General features: G+C 39.7%; 1 protein-coding gene across 27 annotated transcripts in view; it reads right to left on the bottom strand.

The window, feature by feature from the left end:
• The window catches only part of SORBS1 (sorbin and SH3 domain containing 1), a 71,961-nt gene that overhangs the window by 24,562 nt on the left and 23,246 nt on the right, over nucleotides 1-24,153 (bottom strand). For 17 of the 27 annotated variants that reach the window (XM_058029084.1, XM_058029065.1, XM_058029061.1 and 14 more), the window contains 14 exons: nucleotides 23,731-23,872; nucleotides 21,592-21,621; nucleotides 20,239-20,414; nucleotides 19,440-19,503; nucleotides 18,237-18,311; nucleotides 17,852-17,914; nucleotides 14,012-14,059; nucleotides 13,774-13,897; nucleotides 11,680-11,794; nucleotides 8,318-8,401; nucleotides 5,503-5,568; nucleotides 4,828-4,929; nucleotides 3,434-3,483; nucleotides 518-693 (listed from right to left, as the gene is read on the bottom strand). In XM_058029084.1, the coding sequence (XP_057885067.1) occupies nucleotides 518-693; nucleotides 3,434-3,483; nucleotides 4,828-4,929; nucleotides 5,503-5,568; nucleotides 8,318-8,401; nucleotides 11,680-11,794; nucleotides 13,774-13,897; nucleotides 14,012-14,059; nucleotides 17,852-17,914; nucleotides 18,237-18,311; nucleotides 19,440-19,503; nucleotides 20,239-20,414; nucleotides 21,592-21,621; nucleotides 23,731-23,872 (1,315 nt within the window). The remainder of the gene's footprint in view (nucleotides 1-517; nucleotides 694-3,433; nucleotides 3,484-4,827; nucleotides 4,930-5,502; nucleotides 5,569-8,317; nucleotides 8,402-11,679; nucleotides 11,795-13,773; nucleotides 13,898-14,011; nucleotides 14,060-17,851; nucleotides 17,915-18,236; nucleotides 18,312-19,439; nucleotides 19,504-20,238; nucleotides 20,415-21,591; nucleotides 21,622-23,730; nucleotides 23,873-24,153) is intronic. The other 10 variants (XM_058029069.1, XM_058029082.1, XM_058029083.1 and 7 more) reach the window with 5 other exon arrangements.

Below are 24,153 nucleotides of genomic sequence, written 5' to 3'. Positions count from 1 at the left end.
CGCAGGGCTGCTTCAGGCAGCAATTGCTGGTTCAGTGTCAGTGCATTCTCTGAACAGCCCTGGCAGGCAGGAGGCTGTGCAGAACAGGGCACCAGCTACACCAGGGTAGCCAGGCCAGCAGACTGGGGTGGCCTGCTGAGATACTGCTGTGGGAAGAACAGAAAAGCCAGGGAAGGGCTCTAGAATGGCAAGGCAGTGGGAGCAGATGGATAGCAAGGCCAGCCTAAGCAGCCTTGAGGAAGAACATGAGGGTGTGGGCTGTGGCTGAGGTGCTGAATGGAGGGAGCTGATCTCTCTTGAGAAGAGGAACCTGGATCAGTTAAAGGCATCATTAAAAATATTGGCCATTGTGGTCTGAGAGAAAAAAGGAGGGAACACTGGGGGATGGCAAAGTGGAAGAATAGCATAAATCTCAACTGGTTTGAATAGTACTGTAAACCTTGCAACAGCTTGCCCATATCACCTGGCTTTTGACACTCTGCAGAATGGAGAAGAAGTTAGTGTTCCAACCACCCACCTTTTGTGGAAGCAGAACTCGAAGGGCGCTTGAGACCACTCAGCCCCTGGAATGGGATATCTCCACCTTCCAGCACACTCTTGTAAATCTGCCTTTCATTCTCCAAGGCAGTAGGGTCCCCCACAGCTAGCTCTGACTCCCTCTTCACTGCATGGTAGTTGGGTGAATAAGTGGAGCTGGAACACACAACAAAAAGGAAAGGGACACCAGGAGGTCACACCTGCTTGCTGAGAGCTTCATGTAAATTAAGAGATAACCACAGTTGTGAACACAGAATAGACTGTGCATGAAGAACTGGTGCTGATGAAGAGGTTATGAATACACTGCAATAGTGTTCTGCCTTTGGCACTACCAAAGCATCCTCCACTTGAGGGAACTCTCCAGTCTTAGTCCCCCAGAAAACAGGCAGCAGGAAAGCACCCCTCTGTTTTACAGATGAGACAACAGTCACAGAACTGATGCATGATTTCTTTGTAGACACAATGAAATTCACTGGCTAGCTGGAAGTACACAAAACCTTCCAGCTTCCAGTTCTCTCTCCTTAAACACTAGCCATGCCTGTCCCATACTTACAAAGCTGCTCAGGTGGTCATCTCACCCACTTCAGCCTCCCAGTCAACACTACAGCTCAAGATTCCCTGACCAGTTTCTGAAGCCTGTCAGTGAGGGACTATACAGAGAAGCAACAGTAAAGGGATATTTTTAATTGCCAGAGGAACTTCCAGATGCACACAATCCTGTTCAGCTTTGCCAGAGGCTTCCTCTACAGGGAATAAAAAATCCTGGACTTTAGGTCTACCATGCATATATATAAACAGAATGATGTTAAAATTAGTACAATTTTAATTTCTTAGGTTTTTAAAGACTGGAAATTTATTGCAAATCCCTTTTTGTAGTCAGGAACCTAAGCACAAGTATGCTCACACATCTGATTTCTAGATTTCCCTGTTTTCTCTCCAAAAGGATAACTAACAATGCTATGGTATAAATTGCCTTTCCAGGTGCAAAAAACTTACTAAGCAATCAGGCAGACTGTTTTCCTAAAAGCTAAGCTAAACTGATACCAGTTCTTGTGCTCAATCAGGCTCTTCAGAATAAGATGGAGTCTCACACAAAGCTATTCTGAGGCCAAAGCATGACTGCTGGAAAATTTGAAAAAATAAAAATATACAGATTTTCCAATGAATAGAAATATTTGACATCCTAATGTCCAAGAGTGATTCAAATTTATGAGAACTTGGAAATGTTTGTGGTTATATCTGTTTGTTGTGGATAAATTTGTACATGTATCTGTTTAGTTTGGATAGATGTTGTACTTCTGGGGTAAAGAGAAAGCTTTAAACACATCAGAGGACTGGCTATGGAGGTGGAATTACACAATGTCTGGATCACAAAGATGACTTTAGTTTCCGGACAAGGAAAACCAGGTCATATGCAGTCTCATTAACTATTTTCTGGAGGAAAAGCTCATGAAAAGCACCATGAAAAAGAAAAGGAATATTGTCAGTTTTTCAACCTAGATAATGCCCAAACAGACCCATAGCTACAAAGCTATTGTTTATCAGGGATATCTCTTTGATAAAGAGTGCATCTCTTTGACAGCTAGCTGAGGAAGCCCAGCCAGTTGCTGCAGGGACTAGTTACCCTGATGTTAGTTGTTAGCCTAGTGGTTAAAAAACAAAGGGTTAAAACAATTGTCCTTGGGACTAAACCTGGGGGAGACAGAGGAAGTATTTGGTGAATCTCTTTACTAGCTGCTCCCTTATTCAGGCCAGCAAGCAGTACTGTATTGGAGGCCAAGCAGCCTGCAAGGGCAAGGAAAAACATGCAACTCCACTGGGCCTCATTCCTGTGCCCCATTCCCAGCACACTCAGATTGCTTCCTCTCCACTGGCATTCCTGAATGCTTTGTGTGGCACAGATACTGCTGTCATGAACAGAAACCCTACCAGTTGCTTGCAAACATATATTTTTGCTAATCTCTGAGATTTGCATTTATTTTATTGCTCTCTTCCTACCAAAATGAAGCAGTTGCAGTGGTTGCGTGGGCTTCCCAGCAGAATGAACACAGACAGAAGGAAACTGTGTTGAAAGAAGTACAGGAGACCTCTAAGGCCCCCAGAGGGGCAGTGAACACACATGGTATTAATGGACATCTGGAGGAGAAACTGCCTTTTTTAACAAACCATCCTCCCAGAGGGGATCACTGTGCCTATGGACATGGAGTATTCAGTACAATTACAAGGAGCAGTAGGTTCACAGTAGGGGCTGGCTCTGTGGCTCAAATAACTCAACACAGCTCAGCATTTTGCTCTGGATTTTGCATGTCTGTGCTCCTCTTCTAAAACAAACCAATTCCATGTACAACTCATTTACACAGAATATACTTTTCATTATATTCTGCTGAAAAAGTAGTGCCCAATAGATCTTTGGGAAATATTGTTACTCCTACCACTGTTCCCTTCCTGTAGGCTGGAAAATTAATGCCTTTCATCAATTGCATCCATCTGATCTGGTGCATATAACATGGAATATCTAGCAGCAGGCAATCTATCACATGTGTAACAAACAATTTTTGTGTATTCAATACTGTTACTTGCATGAATTTACAGTCAATTTGCAAAATTCATTAGATGAAGTTAAAGGTCTGTCGATTTTTTTAAAGCCACTGCCTAGCACAATTAGCAAATCTTACTTAGACAATGCAATCAGTCATATAATCACTTCAAAACACATTCTGGATCAAAAAGCAGACAGGGTACCAGGACTCACCTAAAGCACATATATAATTCTTAAGGTACATGCATTTGACTATATCCATCCCCCAAAAAGCCAAAGCATTTTCAACATCCAACACCCTGTCCCACATGACCTCAGATTTTAAAAGAGACATCAACAAGCAATTGAAAAACTTACTAGGAAGAATGGTCTGTGGAAGTTTCCAGAGGAGTAACACCTGCTGTATTCTGCAAAAGTCCAAACAAAGGAGTCATTGATATGCACTTACACGTGAGGAGAAAGAAAAAGGCTTCAAAAAATGTTTCATCTATTACTTCAATATTAGCCTATAGGAGACATTGAGGTTTAAATCTAAATGCAATTTAAGCTGTCAATGTCTTGGCAGAAAAGCACCAATTTTCGTGAGTTCCTTCAGGGCAGTGACAGGTTTTTAGCACAGCCGATGCCTTTTCGCAGTGCCTATTCTTTTGTCTGCAAATGAGTCATTGTGAATAAAGCCAAAAGCAAGAAGAGATAACCAGCTGGGCCATGACCAGGAGACACATGCTCATAATTATTTCCCCAAGCTTTCCCCCAACCGGTCACTGCCCGCCTTTGCTTTAAAGGTGTATTACATTTCTGCAGCACAATACATTCCTCAGCGTTCAAAAAATATCAAAGCTCTAAAAAGAAAAGCGACGTTTCAGTTCAGTTTCCTTACTTAAGAGAAGCAATGCCAGCTGCAGAGGTTCAATAGCAAAAGCCAGTTCTTAGCTGCTTGCTTTAAATCCATCTAACGCTTCTTAGACACGTTATTTAAAAATTGAAGGCAATTTTAGAAGCAATTCTCTATTTGGTGTCCCCTCATCTATGTGAGGGTTTCTATCCAGGAAGAAAAAGCAAATCTTGGGTTTGAAAAAGCAGCTTTTCCAAGTCCTGGTGAAATGCCGCAGCTTCAAAAAAAATCAGCAACAGAAAAAAAAAGAAAAAAATGGCGTGTTACCAATTAATCTATCATTTCATGGTTCGAGTGCTGCAGACCCTCGAAGCAGCAGCAGCAGCTGACCTGCCCTAGAAGGCCACGGCAAGGTGCAGCATAAGGAAAATTGTGTAAAATCTCTCAGGAATATCCAAAATCTTGGGTAGGCGTGAGCTCCAAGCAGAGAGCAGGGCTTGTAAGAAGGGAGAGTAGATGGCAACACGCTTGAAAGGCATGAGATGATGACGTGACACGCCAACCAAGAATTTTAAGCTGATTGCTGCTGCTGCCTATTCATGTGAAAAATAGAGAGGGGTTTTTTTGCAGACACTGAACTCTAAACCTGAAATGGGGACTGGGATGGGGGTGGGAGCAGCTGAATGCAGACGTGGTGGTGGGGAGAGAGACAAAATCACTGTATCTGAAATGGATTTCAAGCTGGATTCTCAGCATCACATTCTATTATTTCTGACAGCAACACAGCAAGCCATGCAGTCAGAACGCTCAGAACCATTATTTATCCCAACCTCATTTAATAATCATCCAGCAGTGAATAGATTAGAGCAGAGAGTTTGGAAATGGGGATTGGCAGCATGAAAAGAATAGGAAATACCTTCTGTGGCTTTTTATGTGGTGCTTTATAAAGCTTCTCCATTTTTTCTAAATCTGCCTCTAACTCAGTCTGGTAGAGGTAGAGGTCTTTTTCTAGATCACTCTGGTTAAAGAAGGAGAAGAAGAATGGGAAAACAATGCTTAGGGTTAGGGGAAACCAAAGGAATGTTAATTTTGAAAAAAAAAAAAGAGAGCCTTTTTAATCGAAAAAGAGGAAGGTGGTATGGACAATACACAGAAAATCACTAGCAACTAATCATGTTTCAATCATTATAGAGGAAATAGTTTTAGGCAATTAACATTAAAATCAAGAGATGCACAGGCCTGCTAGAATCTATTTCTACAAACCATAAAGTTATAAAACCCACCTGTAAAGAAAAAAAAAGATACTGTAATAATACGCAATATGCTGTTAGTACAATTATCATTGCAAGTCAAGATAGCAAAACAACCACTCTAAATTATGGCTGATCATGATTTCAGAATTGTTTATTAAATCAATTTTCTAGCTACTTAATTGTTAGGGTAATGAGCTCAAGCCCAATTAAAAAAGAAAATCACTCACAAGCACACAAAACCCAAGCAATGCTACAAGAAAAAAAAAAGAAAAGAAAACCACATACACACATATATACGCGCTAGATGCTGTAGTGCAACGTACGTGAGACACAATTACCTTTCTATCCTCTCTAGTAAGGATAGAGCAATCTCCAGGAGTATAATCCCAAATCTTTTTTGGAGGCTGATGGAAAGCAGAGGAAGGAAATGAGGAAATGAAGATAAGGAAAGACATCACAGAGAATATGGAAATTGGATTAGAACAGAGGGGAAATACAATAGGGAATTTGCATCAACACTGAAAAGAAATTATAAAATAACAACAAACCACAACAGAGAAAGAGAAGAGAAAGAGGGATAAATCTGCTATAGCATAAATATCAGGAAATCATGGGGGGAAAAAGGGAACATACATGCAGTGTGGAAGGGGCTGTTTTCAGTAATGTTTTCAGAATTTTTTTTTGCAAGGTGCTCTAAGGGATTTTGGACTCTCTAGAGGGTGCCACAGCTGTTGGTTAAAGCATTCTTAATAAAAAAAAAAAAACAAAACAAAATGGGGGTGAGAACCACAGAGTCATAAAAAGCATTTGTTTTGCTCATTCTTCTTTTGAAAAGGAACGGGTAAACCAAGGGCCTTTGATAAAGAAAAGGGAAAATCTTTCTCACTTCCATCAGCGTATGAATACATACCATGTGAACAAATGGCTGATTTTCCCGTGGTGGCATTGTGGGGCAATGAGAATGCAGAATTGTTATTTTTTATTTCACTGGTTTGGGGTTTGTTTGTGGGGATTTTTGGTGGACAGAGTGGGATACGAGAAAGTTTGGGAACTAGCTATTTCCAATTCATCCTACAGCTGAAAGGGCTGATTTCAAAATGGATTTTTTCCTGTTTGGATGAACATATTAGTATCAGGCAGGATTATTCAGAGTAAAAGACTGGACTGGACTCCCATTACTGGAGTGAGCAAAGCTACAAAATGCATGTTCTTTAGGCTGTGGCAACAAAGCTCAGAAAAGGCTTGCCAGCTACAAAAGTCTGAGATGGCATCCTGAACTCCAGTGCCTGACACAGATGCACTGGTTCTGGAGTTCCACATTCAGGAACTGGCATAGCTCCTGGGGACCATGGCTGCACGGCTTCGGAACTGAAGCAAGTTCAAGGCAGGCCTTATAAGAGAGCAGCACTTGACAAAAGTGCCCTGATCAAGGTGGGTAACTTGTCACCAGAACAGATGGTCTGCTGAACATGAGACAGATTGCCTTGAGATACCCTCCTCTGGAATAAGGCCAAGGCTGCATGACTAAAAGCACAAATCCACACTTCTAAAGAACAGGTATACCCCCACATGTAGCAAGGACCAAGGGCATAAATGCTTTTCTTTCTTTGGCACATTTTCCATTAACTCACACTAACTTAAAGGACCACAGAGATGACAAACTTTCACTCACTGCAAAAGCAGATGGCTATTAATTACATGGCAACAAAGATAAACAGGTTCCTTCTCACTGTGGAAACCTTAAACCATGACAAGTTGTGAGGAGTTAAATCCTTACATTGACAACACTTAGAAGTCTCATCAGGTGAGATTTATCTGACTTTTACTGCCTAAACATTAGGAGGTCTCATCTCAAACACTGCTGAAACTTCTTTAGCTTAGGATGGAAGGCCCATAGCTATAAAACATAGTTTTCTATGAAAGGCTGGACAACTTAACCACTACACATCCTTGCTTTCCAGCAAAAATTATACTAATTTTATTATGTGATCAGACTGAGCACACAACTCCAGGTAGCTACATTCTGTGCAGAGGAACTTTGCCACTTCTGCCAGAACAAAGCCTCGATTTAAAGGAAAACTGCTCTCTGGTGTCCATGTGCAGTTGCCTTTGAAGTCAGTACTGAACCTTAAAAAATACTTCTGTTTTGTTGTACACACATGGAAACTCATCAGCACTCAAAATTTGTGTGCATGGGCATTTGAATACTGACCTCAAGGGGAAAGGAGAAATGAGAAACCATCAGTATGTCTGAATATGTGTGAGAGGCTGGTAGTAACCCTCTGGTGCAGTAAGAGTAGCTTAATAAAAATATTTAATAACTAAATGAATAGTGTTTAATCAGTAAGAACCAGGCCATAAAATGCTTTAAAGTCACATTTTTTCCCAGTAGCCATGACCACTGATGTGTTCCCTCCATCAAAATGTTCTTTGTTTGATTTAATAATTAAGCTTTGGTTCATCTTTTCCGGAGGGGAAATTAAGGCTTTTTTTTTTTTTTTTTTTTTTTTGTCTCCACACATAGCAACACAGCTCTATTTGAGAAGAAAGAACACTGTTCTCAGACTCCTTTGTTTCCAGGGAAAGGCAAGGGCTGTTCAACACAGGCTAGTGCCCTAGTGCCCCCCATTTTATGCAATGGGCAGCTACATGCATAAGGAAATAAGCAGGAAACAAGGTCGTGATCTGTTTATGGAGAGCTGGAAATTACTGACCTACAGTTTACAAGCCAGGGACAGGAATAAATAACTCTCCTTGACTTAAAGTTATCTATCAGCTGTCCTAGATCTTGTTAGGCAGAAGGAGAATAAGGGCTTTGAATATGGCCTTTTAAGAATGAGAGCAGGGTATTATTTCTAACATTAACAACAAAAATGCAGTTTGAACTATGGTGTGGGAAAAAGTATTACCTTGTTGATACATAGTGTTGGAAAGTGGGGAATGTTTGTAAATGGCTTCAAAACACTAAAAGTGGCCACAGAACAGCTGCTTTATGTTAGTACCAGGATGACATTATGTACAATCACATCTTTAAATGAGTAAGGCAGCTGTTTCAGATTTAGGGCCTAGGAAAGAGATGTGACAATCATAAAAAAAAAAAAATTAAAAAAAAGGCAGGTTGACTTCATTGGTCATTGCAACTATCAAACTTACCGGTTTCCCAAACTCCAATTCCGAAAAGAATTTATACCAAGGTTCATTCTTTAAATCTATCTCTTCTGGGCTTATATCCCGAGTCTAAAGGAATTGGTGATAGGGGAATGGAAGAAAGAGAAGGATAACATTATGCAAAGAATACACGGAAAGGGACTGTTAGAGATGCAGATCCCATGGCTTCCATTTTAAAATGTAGATATTAAGCCTTATAATTTGGTATTTCTATTGCATGTTTCTCATAAAGGCCATGAACTGCTTTGAAAACATCAGTTAAGCCCAATAGCATCATTGGGACCAACATGAATATGAATGAATTGCATTTTACAGGTCAGGAGACCCACAAAGAGAGAGAGATTATGCAGCTTGCCCAGAGTCACAGCGAGACTCAATGGAAGAGCAGAGTCCAGCAGTCTGTCAGTCCTACTGTCAGACACTTTTATCAAGTCAAAAGCTACATATACTTTATTATTATTATTATTATTATTATTATTATTATTATTATTATTATTATTATTATTATTATTATTATTATTATTATTATTATTATTATTTTAAAGCTTCATTTGGTTAAAAAAATAGAGACTCAGTAAGACCTGAATCAAATACTGCATCTTTAACAGCACATGAACATGTGAGAAACCCTGTTCTATACACTGCAAACAGAGTGGAAGGTGGTTTTCTAAATCATACAAGACACATGTCAGAGAGAGCGCACCCTAAGATCTCTGAAAGGATGGATAGAGAGACAATATTACATGTTTCTTCACAAATAAATGTTAGAATATCAGACAAAACTACAATGGAGGAAAATCAGACAGGACAGAAAACAGTACAGCTGAAAAGGAAATTCCCTTTCATTCATACCATCTGTCTTAATGAAACAAAAAAAAAAAAAACTGAAATAGTTGTAGCTGATTGAAAACACTGCTGGTGAGGTAAGAGAATAAAAGTCCATTGCTAAAGCTTCTGAGGTACCACTCTCCAAAAGTGTGGGATAAAAGATATCTAGCTAATTCTTGCATTTCAGTATACCTAGTCAAAGACAGAGTGGATCTCGGTGCATTAAAAATATACACACATTATGTCTGCTGTGCAGGTAAGATCCCAAGTGCTCCATCACAAGGAAGAAGGAGCCCCACAGATGCACGTCCTCATGGAAATAATTTTGTGATGGGGTTACTGAGGCAGTTGACAAAAGTGCTGGACTTATATGTCCCAGATTCTGCCATAGCCATTAGCACCACAAAAAAAAAGCTCTAGGAAAAGAGCTCAGGATTGATGCTGAATGAGAGGAAATGCAAGATAAATAGTTACATCGTGTTTAATGCCTGATGGCCTGGAGAATGATTTGGCTATTTCTTAAAGGCATAAAGGAATCAATACCTCTCTTTTTTATTTACTGCACTCCAGCTAAAAGCACTCATCTTATATAACTGTGTCTACATTAAAACAAAGCCCAGTGATATCAACAGCAGGCTATTCATTGCTCTGAAATGGTTTTGGATTGGGATTCTGATAGTCACAGCTGTGGGTGTGATTACCAGGTGATATTCACAAATCTCCTGCACCTGTCTGAAAGATGCAGTCACTAACCACTATGGTACTGCTATATTTAATGAGACTGATGGAGACTGTGAAGCTACTATTTCCAAGGCCTTCTTTCTTCTCTGGTCTATGGCTTCAAATTAAAGCTCATAAAATAACATTGGAAGTAACACAGCTATCACCTTCATCTTGGTTTTGATGAGCTCTGTACATAAAATGTTTTTCAGTTATGCTGATGATGGATCTGCTTGTAGAACCATCAGTGTCTTTTAGACTCTGATTCCACAGCTCAGTTCAGTACCTGATGAAGTCTGAACACGTAAACAGTGCCACTGGTGATGACAGACCTTTTGCAAATGCTTAAGTACACAGATGAAGCTGGCCTTTTGCCACAAGTTTTAATCTTGTCTGTTTACCGTGAGACAAAATTGATGTTTAAGTCAGCGGAAATCTGGCTCCAGGATGGACTGCAGGAATGGAGGTGTCATACCATGTTCAAACCACTCCTCACTGGCACTTCTCTAATGGGCTGAGCCAACACCCAGTGGTATCAAGAGGGAGCCCTCCGCCGCCCATTGCAATAGGCACTGGGATCATGCTCCCATCAGGAGCAACTTTGTTGAAGTCAATGAAGGGAAACAGGTGTGAAAAGAGGTTGGTTGCAGCATCTTCAAAAAGTGATGGACCTTGATTACACTTGGAAGGAAAAAAGAAAACCCACCAAAATACTAAGGAGAAGCATCAGGTCCCACATCAGACTTGATTGTTACATTTCTATTGATTTAAATTGCTATTCACTATTGTGTAAAATCCTAGGCAGGTTTTTCAGGAGTATTCCTTTATCTATTCCATGCACGGATCAATGTCTGAGCTGTTAAGGTACAACTTACATGTTGGAAACTCACATGCAATTAGCAGTTCTAATTGAATCCTTCAAATTAATGTCTTTATAGAACAATTATATCTTTATGCACTATCTTTGTACACTACTAACAACATTCAGTATTTTCGAGCAGTTACAGTGTCACACTTGCACCACAGAAGGACACCTTTAGTGATCTGTGCTGATTTATACTGGACTGGCTGATGAGGTTATCATCATCTCTCTGCCTGTTCCTTGTCAAGTATTCTCAACCAAGGCTGAAGAGAGAGACTTTTTTATGACCCTAGCTGTCACAATTCACAGCACTGCTTACTAATTCAGACTGAAATTGGAAACAGCTCACTTAATATGCCAGGTTACATTTCACCATCGCTGGAGAGCTCACATTGAGTCCTGCCACCTCTGTCAGAGAAGTGGTGAGATCCAGCTGAGGAAAAAAGCAGCCCAGGGAAAATGACCATATCCTAATGTACCTCAGAGGCATCCACTGAGGCACACTAAAGGAGCTCTGAAAACTAGTTCAGTGTTTAAAGCATCAGAGGAACATAGAAACTGAACCTGCCTTCTCTGTTGCATAATGCCTTCAACCCTCCTGCATCAGCTAATGCTGTGCCCTAGAAAAAGTACAGCTGGCAAAACAGCTGCTGAACAGGTCACAGTGTCAAACATGGATTAAAAACTAGGGTTAGTGATCCATACTTAACATGGAAAACAACACGTCCAAAAGGAAAGAAGCCTCTCAATCCACCCTGGATCTTGCTTTAGAGAGAACAAAAATGTTAGGAAGTTATGCAGAACAGTTTCAAAAAACATCATACAAGCACTGCAATGTCAGCATAAGGAATCCCATCCAAATAGAACCATACAAGCATTTAGAGAGTATTTCATAATCACAGGATAAAGCCACAAACTAGAATAAATCAAACATTACCATCTTTTCGTTGTTCAGAACAGAGGACTTCCCTGGCTGATAGTCATAAATGCTCCTGGGTTCTGCACGGTATTTTCTGGTGTCCACCTTCTTGTCTGGAGGCTCCCAGTCAGTCCTGAGGAAAGAAAGATCAATTACCCAAAATACTGTGGTTTCTGTGGAGATAAACTGGTGCTTTACCCTAATATTATGGTTTTATCAGGGTACTTTTAACCTAAGAAAAGAGACTGTTAAAAGAGGAACACTTCAGATAGGGCTCCAGACAGGTATTTGTTTATCTATCACAGGCAGTTGGAAATAGCTCAGCTGCTGAAACAACTGGTGTGGAGGGGAGTTATTCTAAGAACTTTCAGTAAACTTCCAGACTTCTAAATCTTTCCCCTTTGGAAACACCTTAATGACAGGCTTCAACTAAGATCACAAATATAAACATGTCCAAACTTTAGGCAGAACTCAGATTAAATTACTTTTCCTAAACTTCTGCCTTTTAGCCATATCACTGATTACCTGATTACCACTGCTCTGGATTCTGAGGGCACTCTGGATTCCAAGAGGAGGTTTTTTTCTAGACACATGAATGAATTATCTCAGGCTCTATTTTAATATGGCTAAGAGCAGTCCATTGACTATCCAAACCACTAAAATTTTGTGCAGTGCCTATACCAACACAGCCGAAACAACAACAGTCACAAAGCATTCAGGGTCCTTATGCTACAAGTTTCTGCTGGTCTCAAAATGGATATAATCAGACACCTAATGCAGAATATGATGACACCTAATGCAGAAAATGTTCTCCAAAAAGCTGAGCAATCAGCTCTTTTAGGATGATAAACTAATTCTGATTTTGCTCTTGGCACGCTGTCTTTGATTGGCAATGTGTATGTGGATTCATCTCACCCAGAATTCACCAAACAAAACTGAGGCATCTGTGCAAAACTGCTGCTCAAGGTTTCCCCTCCCTTACACTTCTGATCTATTAGGATGGAAACAAACCACTGAGCTGCCTAAACTCTCTCCACTGGCTGAGAAGAGACAAAGACAACTCATTTAATATTTTTTCCTTTCTCAAGTAAGGCAAGATGACAGCCAAAATGATTGGCATACAAACAGTGCACAAATTTCAACAAGGATGATCTTTCCTGTCCAAACTAACTTGATTAATTAAAGACTCCAACCACAAAGAAAATTCTGGTGAGGCACTGGTTTGCTACTAGATAATAGGAAACATTAATTATGGTAATCCTTTCACTTGCAAGAGTTTTTGCAGAGGGCAAATACACTATATCTTCAATTCCTGCATAAGGAAGACACTTTCTATCAGTAAATTTTGTCTCCTAATCCAGTGACCTGAGACACTCACTAAAGCAGATATGTCAAATTACAGTTTGCTCATATGAGGCAGCAAATGAAAAACACTAAGAGCATGTAGAAGGTGGTAAAGGAGGGAAGAATAGTTCAAGAGCTGGGAAAGTTCAGCAGGACATAAAATATTCTTAGCTCATTCTGCTTTCCCTTCATTTGTACATGCATTCCTTACTGTTACAAAAAGGTTTGAAACACATGGTAATAACCAAAGCAAAAAACCAGGAGGGAAGTAATCCTGAAGATCAGAAATGACACTGCTGACTAGAACCTACTTCAGGTAAGTTCATATGGCTAAGATTCCTCAGAGATGGAAAATGAAACTAAGTTTTTACCAAGACTCAACATAAATCCAAATTTTGCTTCTCCACAATTATCACTACTTGTATTCTGAGGTACCTTTACAGAGTCACACCGAGCCAAGAGTTTCCACTGTGCCTATGTGGTAGGCACTGTATAAGCATGACACCCAACTCTTGACCAAGACAGGAGACTGTGCAACAGGCTGTGTGATGCCTGATGGAAAAGACAGACAGAATGGGGGACTGGGTTGTGACAATGCAGGGGTCCACTATCACCTAGTAAAAGACTCAGAGTAAAAACTACATATCCTACTTCCAAAAAACTTTAACTGGAGCTGTCGATCTAAGGCTTCCACTTTTAACCCCTTCCCATCGACAGCTTTCAGATATTCTTCCAGAGCTGATCTATATAAGGCTTAGTTCAGATCACCTTTCTGGGCTTGATTTCAGTGATGAAGCACGGTTTGGCAGTGGCAAAGTGGCAGACCTCTTCACAACCTTCTCTGAATCTATATTGTCCATCTCACTCTTGGAGCGGGGAACTTGGGTTCTGCCTGTAGGAGAAATCACATAGAGGAATATTGGTGAACTGGACAGGAGGCCAATAAATACATGCTTTACATGCCCTTTCTTTTTGACAGATTAAACAAGAAATGTGAATTACTTACTGTCCTCAGAATAGGAATAACGTGGAGAGAATGAATCAGAATCTTCATCTGAAAGACAAAAGCATTTTGCAAATGAGTCAAAAAAGTCCAAGAGAAAAAGCACCAGAGACCCTTTAATTTCTTCTACTAATGCATTCACCATAATTTCAGTGATATGCCCAATACTTACCACAGGGAGAGGATCCTAAAGAATAAAATTCCAATGAGGTTAAAATTGCATTTGAAAATAATTCCTAGATTAGATATAAATATTAATATACTATTTACACTAATACCTTTTTCCAGGCTCTCAAAGTACTTCAGAAAATAATCCCTTTTTATCATAAAACTCCTCTACAGCAAGGGCTATAGATCCACTTTATCAGAAGCTGAGAGATAAATAGAGGATCCAAAGGCCATGGTATGTGATTAAAACAATTCATTAAGTATTAAACACAATAATACAGCTGATGGGTCCTGCTGACAATCACATATGACTCTTGTATTTGGAGTATTCTGTTTATTCAGAATATTCTGTGATTCTGTGACTGCACCATTTGCATTGCCTTCCTTTGGATGCTGTTAGAGAGCATCCAAAGGAAGGCAATGAAGATGGTGAAGAGTCTAGAGGTGAAGCCACATGAGGAGCAGCTGAGGTCACTTGGTCTGTTCAGTCTGGAAAAGAGGAGACTGAAGACAGACCTCACTGCAGTTACAGCTTCCTCTGAGGGGAAGAGAATGGGCAGACACTGATCTCTGCTCTGGGGGGACCGTGACAGGACCCCAGAGAATGGCCTGAAGTTGTCAGGGGAGGTTTAGGTTGGACACTAGGAAAAGGTTCTTCACGCAGAGGGTGGTCAGGTACTGGAACAGGGTCCCCAGGGAAGTTGTGACAGCACCAGCCTGACAGAGTTCAGAAAGTATTTGGACAATGCTTTCAGGAACATGGTGTGACTCTAAGGGGTGTCCCATGCAGGGTCAGGAGTTGGGCTTTGATGATCCTTGAGGGTCCCTTCCAAATCAGAATATTCTGGGATTCTGTGACTGCGAAGAGAATTGTGAGCCAAAGTATTACTAATATCTCTGCAAAGAAACCACTCAATGTGACAGAGGAAAACACATAAAAACAAAGAAGATGAAGATAGAATCAACTGGATTAAAAAAACCCACAAACTTTAAAAAAAAAGTGTTATGTGAAATTAGTTATGACAATCAACAGCTTGAAACAACTTCTAAATTTTCTCTCATGGAGGACATCGATCAGATACTACAGCCAATCTCATCTGCTGGAAAAAAACAATTTGGCTAACACAGCTGACCTGAAGTTGCACTCAAGCCTTCATTAAGCCTTTCAGGAAGGCTCAGGGTAGTCTAAACCTCTAACCTATCTGCTTTAGTTCTCTTGGTGAATGAATTAGAAGGTTAAAGTTCCAAAAAGATGGTTATTGAGTCTTTGTATGCTCATCATAACCTTCAGGTTAAGAAGTCCAATTCCTATTTTTAAACCTTACTGACAAAAACCAAATATCCATATTACACTGAACTGTTGACAAAAATTACCTGTATTCTTAAATACAAGTTTGATTTACTCAGACAAAAAAATATTTGGTAAATCACAAAACTCAGTAGCCCCTACAAGTACAGACAAACAAATGTCTAAAACAACTTTCACAGCTATTCACCTCTAATAATCTTCTTTAGTGCTGTTAATAAATAAAAGATAATTATACTTACTTACTTGAAGAGAAATATCAACATTCATTATAGCTTGTCATTCAAACAAGAAAAACCATACAATAAAAATTCACTTCAGATAATGGCTATTTTCCTATTTCTTATATTCTAATATCTACAATAATGAGAATAGCTATGTTTTGTCTCTGAGTATCTTATGAAGAGGAGTGTCTACATTTATTTCCTTTTTATACAAGAAATATGGAAACAGAAATCTGGAGTGGTTTGATAACACTAAAGAGCAAATCAGAATTGAGCATTAAAATAACATCATCAGTTTCTCAAAGCTTCATTCTATCCATTCTCAAAGCAGGTTACCACAAGTTTGTAACTTCAAAATCTGATTCCTTTAAAGAAGAGAGGCTGTTTCCCTCTAGGTGGTAGAGAATCTGCAGGCTTGGACTTCATTTCATGGATTGGACATATTCTGTATGGTTTCAGAAATGCTGAATATATTTTTGAAGGGAGCCCAGATCTTGATGCTTCTAGGAGGTCTTATGCATCAATCCATTCTGACATTAATTGTATTAAAGTGACGCTCCAATTCACCTCTGTATAAACACTGCCACTGATTATGGATCTTTAAAGTGTTTTCCAAACATGAAACATGTCCTGCAACCCCTCCAACTCTTCTACATCATCAATTATTTTGTATTTCTTATCAAGAAAAGAATCCAAGCAAATATTAGAGAAATGTTTCCCAATATATTGAGAATAGAAATTAGTGTTTAGTCCAATAAAATTTCCACTATACAAACCAGCAAATTACTTTCAGATGCACATTTTTAAGTGCATAGGAAACATTTATGGGAGAACAGACTCTTTAATATATTGTCTAAATGGAGTTTGAAAACTTTGTTAGCCTAGAGGAGTAAAAAGGATTTTCAAACCTCATTATGAACAAGGAAATATTCTCTGTAAAATGCTTTTATCCATTAATTACTGAAACAGTGTTTCTCACACTCATACCCACATACCATTCTGCCAAGAGAAAATCACTTACCCTGCATTACAATTTGCAAGACAAGGCTCTTCACCTAATATATTTCACTAAGAAATTAAGTATCTTAGATACCTGTATGACACTTCATCCACATTCATTTTAACAGTAAAATACATCTTACATTTCCTTTCCTTCTTTGAGTATCTCAGCTCATACTGCATGCTTTCTTCTTACACAATACCCACCAGATGTTTAATACAAATATTGAATAAAATGGTTAATTAATAGTCTCACCAGGGTTGGCTTGAGGCACAGGCTAAGTAGGCAAGTTCCTAGATTGCAGGATCTAAACTGTCACCAAAGCACCAAGCCAACAAGGCTGTCACAAACAACTTCCCAATCAGGAAATGTCTGAACATCCAATGTCTGCAGCAGATTCCAGTGTTTCTCATATATAAATATTTTGCACAGTCACACAATTATCACTGCAACAGGTGCTGTTTCACCATCCCTGAAACATGCCTGCAAAGTATTCTGATTTGAATATGAACTTTAAAGGAATCTGCTGAGCACATGAAGAGATAAGGTAAAGACAGTGTTATTTCAAGTTGCAAGATGTGCTGATGAATCCAGACTCTGCCCTTGCCTAGATATGCCAGGTGCACCTAAGACCAGCCCTGAACCTATGCTATCAAGTTATTTTTATTTTAAAAGACTACACTAAGGGACTGATCCAAAACCCACTGAAGCAAGTAGCCTTTTTACTAATATGCTTCAGTGACATTCTGGGTCTGGCCCTAATACTATGTTAATGTTAAAAACCAAAAGCAAATAATTAATGAAATTTATTGATTTGGAAGGGGTGGGGGGAGAAATCTCAGTTAAACCCATCTTTACACATAAAGTCAGCAACCTAGACATGTTAAATAATCACTGCACACGCAACTGATAAGTACAGAAAACCAAGCAAACCCTGAGTTTGCAGCATTAGTCAAATACTAGTTACAAAGCCAGAGGAGCACTGCAAAGCCAAAAAGGCATCATACAGTCAAGGCAATGCCTAGAGTGCAGCAAATCATTATGAGGCAGCATAAAGCTCAGCAACTAGAAAAAACTCCAGGAAGAAAATAAATTGATAAGGCAGCATTTGTGCGGAAAAAATAGATATGGACCTTAATTATTACCTTCAGAGATAGGACTAGGAGTAGACGCAGGAAACTGGTATGTAGGAGAATAAGGATTGTCTTCTGCAGCAGAGAAAAGCAGTGGATTTTGAGAGTATCCACAGTGAAGTGGAAGTTCTGCTTCATTCCCCAACTTCTATCACCATATGATTTTATTCCCTACTTTAATAACACTAGGGTAAATGGTATCATATTTTAAAAGAGATTAATGGATTAGCAAAGATTTAGTTATTTTATGCATCACACAAGAAGGTATACTGGGAATAACTGAATTTCGAGGCAGTGTAACAGAAAACTAGAACCTGAATCTAGTTATTATTAGGGCACTATAGTACAGTTAACTCAAAGCACAAGACAACAGATACTCTGACTAAACTTCTGGTACCTTCAGTTTTTTGCTGGATTTCAGGAAGTTCAGGAAATGTGTAGGTAGGGCAATAAGGGTTTTCTTCAGGATTGTCTAAGGAGAGGAACATGATTTGCAAAAAAGAACAGAAAGGACAGGTTTTAAGGGGAAGAAGGGCAAGCCAAGAATCCATTCAAGCTGACTACAGTCCCTCTCATGCTGATGTTCTAGCATGACACAACCTAGAATGCCTCTTTGTTCATTGCTGCCTTACATGTCTGGGCTTTGGGAGAGATCCTGGAAGCCAAGGGCACTGAACTCATTCTCCTCCATCTGAGCATGGGCTTTAGCTGAGCTAAAGAACCTCTGTTAGGAGCAGCAGGATTAGGAAATAGTTCAACTCCTCATCCCATCCACTGCAGCACAGCATTTATCTATGCATAAAGCTCATCAGTGTAGCACCTGCAACAGCAAATACAGCTCCAGTTTTGCATGCTCTGCATTTGGTTCCAGAAGCACAGATCTGAGCTGTGCTTGCCTGTGTGTCAGGCTGTTCAGAGGAGTCAGCTTGCAAGTGCTACTGCAGCCATTTCTCACACAGAAAAATGTGAATGTATCAGCAGTCAGGCATAGAAGTGCCCCGAGGTGGGAATCCCCTGAGACTTCACCACTGTGAAGTTTGTAAGGGCTCATCACAATTCTAGGTTTTCAAAGGAGAAAGATTAGGGTTTTGAAAAAGCAGAATTCACATTCTAAACTCACCAATAATTAATGGAAACCCACTGGTTTCAGTGAACTTCAAATCCTGCTTTGTTGCACAGGTACTAAAGCTTGACAGTGTAAAAAGTTTCCTCTTATGCACAAAGAAGTTTCAGAGATAACATACTGTATTTTAAAAGTGTGTAGATTGGGTTAGCTGGTAAACTGGAGTTCAGGGATCTATTTTCCCTAAGTGTGTGGAATTATTATCAGCTTTTCTGGTCTCAAATAGTTTAGTTGATTTCATGAGGGCACTGCAGTTCACCTTTCAGAACAACTCAGACCTTTCTTTGGACTTCAGTGTTCTCCTACCTTTAACTTCAAAGATTTCAAATACATTGGTTGAGTTCGGTGGTACAGAGCACACACTAACTAACATTAAATGCTTTTATTTAAGATCCAGTAAAATTCTTCATATGGATGAAACAAAATGTCATCAAGGTGGTCTTTTAAGGTAAATAAAAACCATCTGTGCTACAGTACCTCTATTTAGCTTGTGGATCTGTTTGAACATCGTCTTGTACCAGTCCTTCGATCTGTCTGTATTCTGTTGGAAAAATAAATACACATAGAAATAATCAACAGTGACTGTACCAGCCTTTCAAAGTTATCACAAATCTTCCAGCAATGAAAAAAATTACACTCTATGTGAAAGCTGCATCATATGAATATTCTGAAATATTAATTATTTCACTCAGATATATCATCTCATGTGACAGTTCATTCAAGTAAGTAATAATGTAAGAGCTTTGCAGAGGCAGGTTGTATGAAATGTTTTGTATATTAATCTGATTAATCTGGTTTGACATCCAAACAAACAACTTCCCTGTTTTAGTCATATATACCAATTTCCTAATTATTCAGGGGACAGTTAGAAACATTGAGCGTTTAAGTCATTCCAGAAACTACTTGTAAGAGTAGGTTAATAATTCTTTTCATAATTTCCCCTGAACATTGAATGAATGTAATCACATTTAAAAGAGGTATCTGCCTCTAAGATGGCTAAATGAGACAAAACTCTCCTTCAGCTGCTAGGAAGGAAACAGAGGAGCAGAAAACATTATTATCATATATTATAAGAAACACTAATTTTTAATTTTCTTTTCCCTGAAGCAGCTGAAACAGGTCATAGATAGCAAATGGAATAATTCATCATAAATTACATTGGAATTAGAATTCTATATTCCCTTAAATCTCTGCTGCTTTAGTGAGTTCCCTAAGTCCTAAGGTAAGCAGAATGTAGCCCAGGCTTTGTGCACCAACCACATGCTCTGTGTTTTACCCTCAGTGGAATTCCAATGTCATCAACAGAGGTATCAGCCATGTAGGGAGGGCTCCTGACAGTGCTTCTCTTCTCCTCCACTGCCCTCTTCTCACTTGGCAAAGCCTCCTGAGCCGGCTTGTCCCGCAGAAGTGCTGAATCAACTCTGTCAGAAACTAATCTGTCTGGCACTGAATCTGGAAATAAAAATGGGGGATTTTCATCTCATCCCAGCATTTCACAACATCACCATATTGGGTTCTTTTAAGGCAAAAATTCTAGCAAGTAGTTGATGAGACAGACTGTCACTGCTGGTTGTGATTTGCAGCTAATCTGAAGGAAATCTCCCAAGAAAATGCCCAATGCCAGCAAAAGCAGGCGAGCATTTCTCAGGCAGTTACCATCACACATTTCATGACAGTCTCAGCTGTCATATAAGACAATAATTTTGGTTTCAGCAATTGTTTCTTTTGACTAATTAATAACTCTACAATGTCCATTTTCATCAAAAAGCACCTGTAATACAGTCTCCTGTACATCTTTTTCTGCCAATTTCAACCTAAATGTGGTAGTGGTGCATCACTTTTTAACAGACTGCATTCACCTGTCTGACAGCCCCATTTGCTGCAGACAGTTTATGATGTTTCCAATTCACTTCCATGCCCTAATCAGAGTGTGTAAACAACAAATGTTGCTTAAGCATACATATGATATGATTGCACAGGAGTCTGCATAAAGATGGAGGGAAATAATGAATTTCTTCAGATTGCCTTGCTTCCAAATTGGAATTTCTTGACATTGCCCAGCTGACACCCAGAGGTAGCAGCAGGCATCACCAAGGGACTTCAGATTGTTCTGAAGCTCTGCAGAGCTGCAGCACAGCAATCCTTACACTCAGTGAAGGATTTTTTTTTTTTCTGTGTGGATTTCCTGCAGAGGAAACACCTGCAATTTCAGTCTGCCTCATCAAGACTTTTGCAAATCCTGTAATTTTTACATCACTGCATGCACTGAAGAGAGAAAGATATGTTTATTCACATGCACATCACCATCCTGCCCAAAGCCATTAAATGTGTAGAAATCTGATAGGGCCAGACAGTGGAGGAAAGGCTCATGCACAGCAATGCATTGATCTGTTGGTACCATGAGCAAACACAATTCTGCCCTGCAAAACTCAGAACTAAAGGATTAGTGTTTAAAAGCTTGGTAAATTTTATGATTTAGGACAAACAGATGAGTAATTTAGGTGTTTGGTATATTTCTTTGCAGTTCCTGGGCAGTGTGTTTGCTAAAGGCAGCCCACAAGCTATCAAAGCAGCAGCTTTGCTCCAGCAGAGGCAGCAGCTGGGGGGTAGCAGACCTCTCACATCATACCTGCCAGGCTACTAAGCCTTTTTTGCTGTTCTGTGGTAAAGGAAGAAACAAAACAAAAAGAAATACAGGACAAATGTGTGAGACATAAACAGCAAGTGCTCTGGTGCTGCATTTCTGACAGGCAAGAAATACACTGTAGAATGATAGCAGGTGCTGCAGAGAATCTGTTTTCAAATACCCTGCCAAAGTGACAGCCCATGGTCCGTTCTCCACACAGCAGCCTCGTGGGATAACATAAATCTCATGATGCAGTGACCAATACATTTGCAAGGAGCACTTATATTTAAATTTTCATTTTTTTCATAACATAAGAATAAACATCAGAATATTTAAAGAATAAAACATTGGACAGGAGATGATTTGAAAACCAGTAAAAATTCACAGAGTCAAGCAACTTGATAAGTAACTCTGTTACCATTATCATAAAGTACATTTTGAAATAATACTGCTGTAGCATTTCAAAGGGATAAAGGAAAGGATAAAGTCATTGTTGGTGCTTGCTGGGTTTCATCACATATTACTGAGCCACAGATTCAATGACTTGTGCACAGACACAGCTTGAAGGCTTTGGTTCTTGAAAGAGTCCCCTTGGTTAGAGGCTTTTCATTAACCAGTTCCTAGACTGGAGTATCTGTGGTATCTCTCAGCAGGTTTCGCCACCCTAAAGTTAGTGCTTCCTAAAAGGATTTCCAAATGACTTACCCAAATCACAGGGGAATAAACAAGAATGCTTAGCACTCTGTTCTCTGCTTTTTTTTTTATTCCCTAGCAATTAACTCTTTTCTTTAAAGCATGAAAGCCATTTGAAGAGAATAAAATATTTACTGACATAAAAAGCACAAACAGTTTTGAAAGCTCATATTGTTAGAGCACAGATTAAAAAATTTTAATACATTAAACACACCTGTTATATATTTATGATAAACCATGCCATGCAATGCCTGAACAGGAAATAACTGTGCTTTGGGGTGGCATAGAACACTTGCCAAGCAAGTTTGCCATAGTAACAAACCTCCAGGTGTGTGCTGTTTTCTAGAGGAACCCACCTTCACCACATATTTGTACTAAGTGGATCATTTCAGCAAGAAAGACTGGTATTTCTCCTCAGTGTAGCTCTCCCACCAATATCTCTGAACTTGGATCTTTAGCCTCAGCCCTCTGCTCTGCTGACCACTGATGGCAAGCTGCTCCTACACATCATGTTCACCCAATAGCTGCCCACATAGGAAAAAAACCCCTACATGCACTGGGTAAAAGCAGGGGTCAGCACTCTGAGCCTTAGAAAAGGTAAGCCACAGCAATAGTGGCTAGATTCCTGGAGTTTCCCAAGTCCACTAGAAATCAAAACAAACTGTACTGCATCTCTGTGCCCTGTTACAAGCTACAGTCTTTAGTGCTGCACAATGAAATGAGGAGCTGTGGTAATGCCAGCCATCAGGAGAACTAAAAAGGAGGAGCAAAGTTTCCCTCCAAATCCAGAGGTAAAGAGATAGAACTATCTATTCAGCTTGTGTGAGAAAGGTGTTGATTCCTGGGAGTTCTCAAATGAGGCTGTTTTGCTCATTTGCAAATCCAGAGCTCAAGGATTACTGCAATATGAGTTTGAGTTGATCCAGTTACAGGCAGAGGAAACAATTGCCAAGATCAAACTTGTGGGCAAGTAGATTACTTACTATTGAGTAAATTCTGCTACAAATTCAGAGGTCAAATCTCTCCCACAGTAATAGAAAATACAGCTGCCTTTACACTGCAGTAGCTGAGAAGTAGCACATCACCTTTTCAAGCTACCACAAGCTACCTTGTTTCTACAGACAGATATGCAGGAGCATACAACCCTTTCCACCATGACAAGACACCTGACAGCTGTTACCTTGCAATAGCTTATTCATATGTCCACAGCCCAGTTAGAAACCTCTCCTCAGCCTCAAAGAGCTTCTGATCCACAGGTTTTAATCAGAAAAACCAGTAAAAATTCACTTGCCTGTTGTATGTTCCAGTCACCAAAACTATTCTGACGCAACTTTGGTGGTTCTTAGTAATCTAGACCTAATTGTCAACAGCACATACATTCTCCAGTTCCTTGTAGCATAACAGTTTGGTCATTTTGAGCCAAAATTATCTCTATGCAAGTCTCCTTACCTCGATTGTGCTGCAACAGGACAATAGTGGGATTGACGATTGTGGTAGAAGGATAGGCAGAGGCAGACTTGCTGATGGAAGTGATGGAGCTTGGATAGTCAGTGCCAGGCTGGGGCACTTCATTTAGCACAGGACCTGGGTCCTGGAAAGAAGAGCAACACATGATTAGCAGCATGCCAGTGGTGCAACACTGGGAAAATCCATGAAAAACCCCAACATTTTAGGCTGAATGAGAAGCATAATCACAGCAAATTTTAGTATAAAAGGCATAAGCACAAGTATTACCCTGCTCCTTGTACATATCCTGCTCATTGTTAATGAAATTAGTTTGCTAAGGCAGTACTATAGTTATTTGGTGTTGGGTTTCACAACTCCAACCCCAAAAGAGGGCACTAAGTTCATCTAGCAGACAGTTTGGAGCAA

The sequence above is a fragment of the Melospiza georgiana genome, chromosome 8, assembly GCF_028018845.1.
Source record: "Melospiza georgiana isolate bMelGeo1 chromosome 8, bMelGeo1.pri, whole genome shotgun sequence".
Taxonomy (NCBI): Eukaryota; Metazoa; Chordata; class Aves; order Passeriformes; family Passerellidae; genus Melospiza; species Melospiza georgiana.
This window is presented reverse-complemented; position numbering and strand designations above follow the sequence as displayed.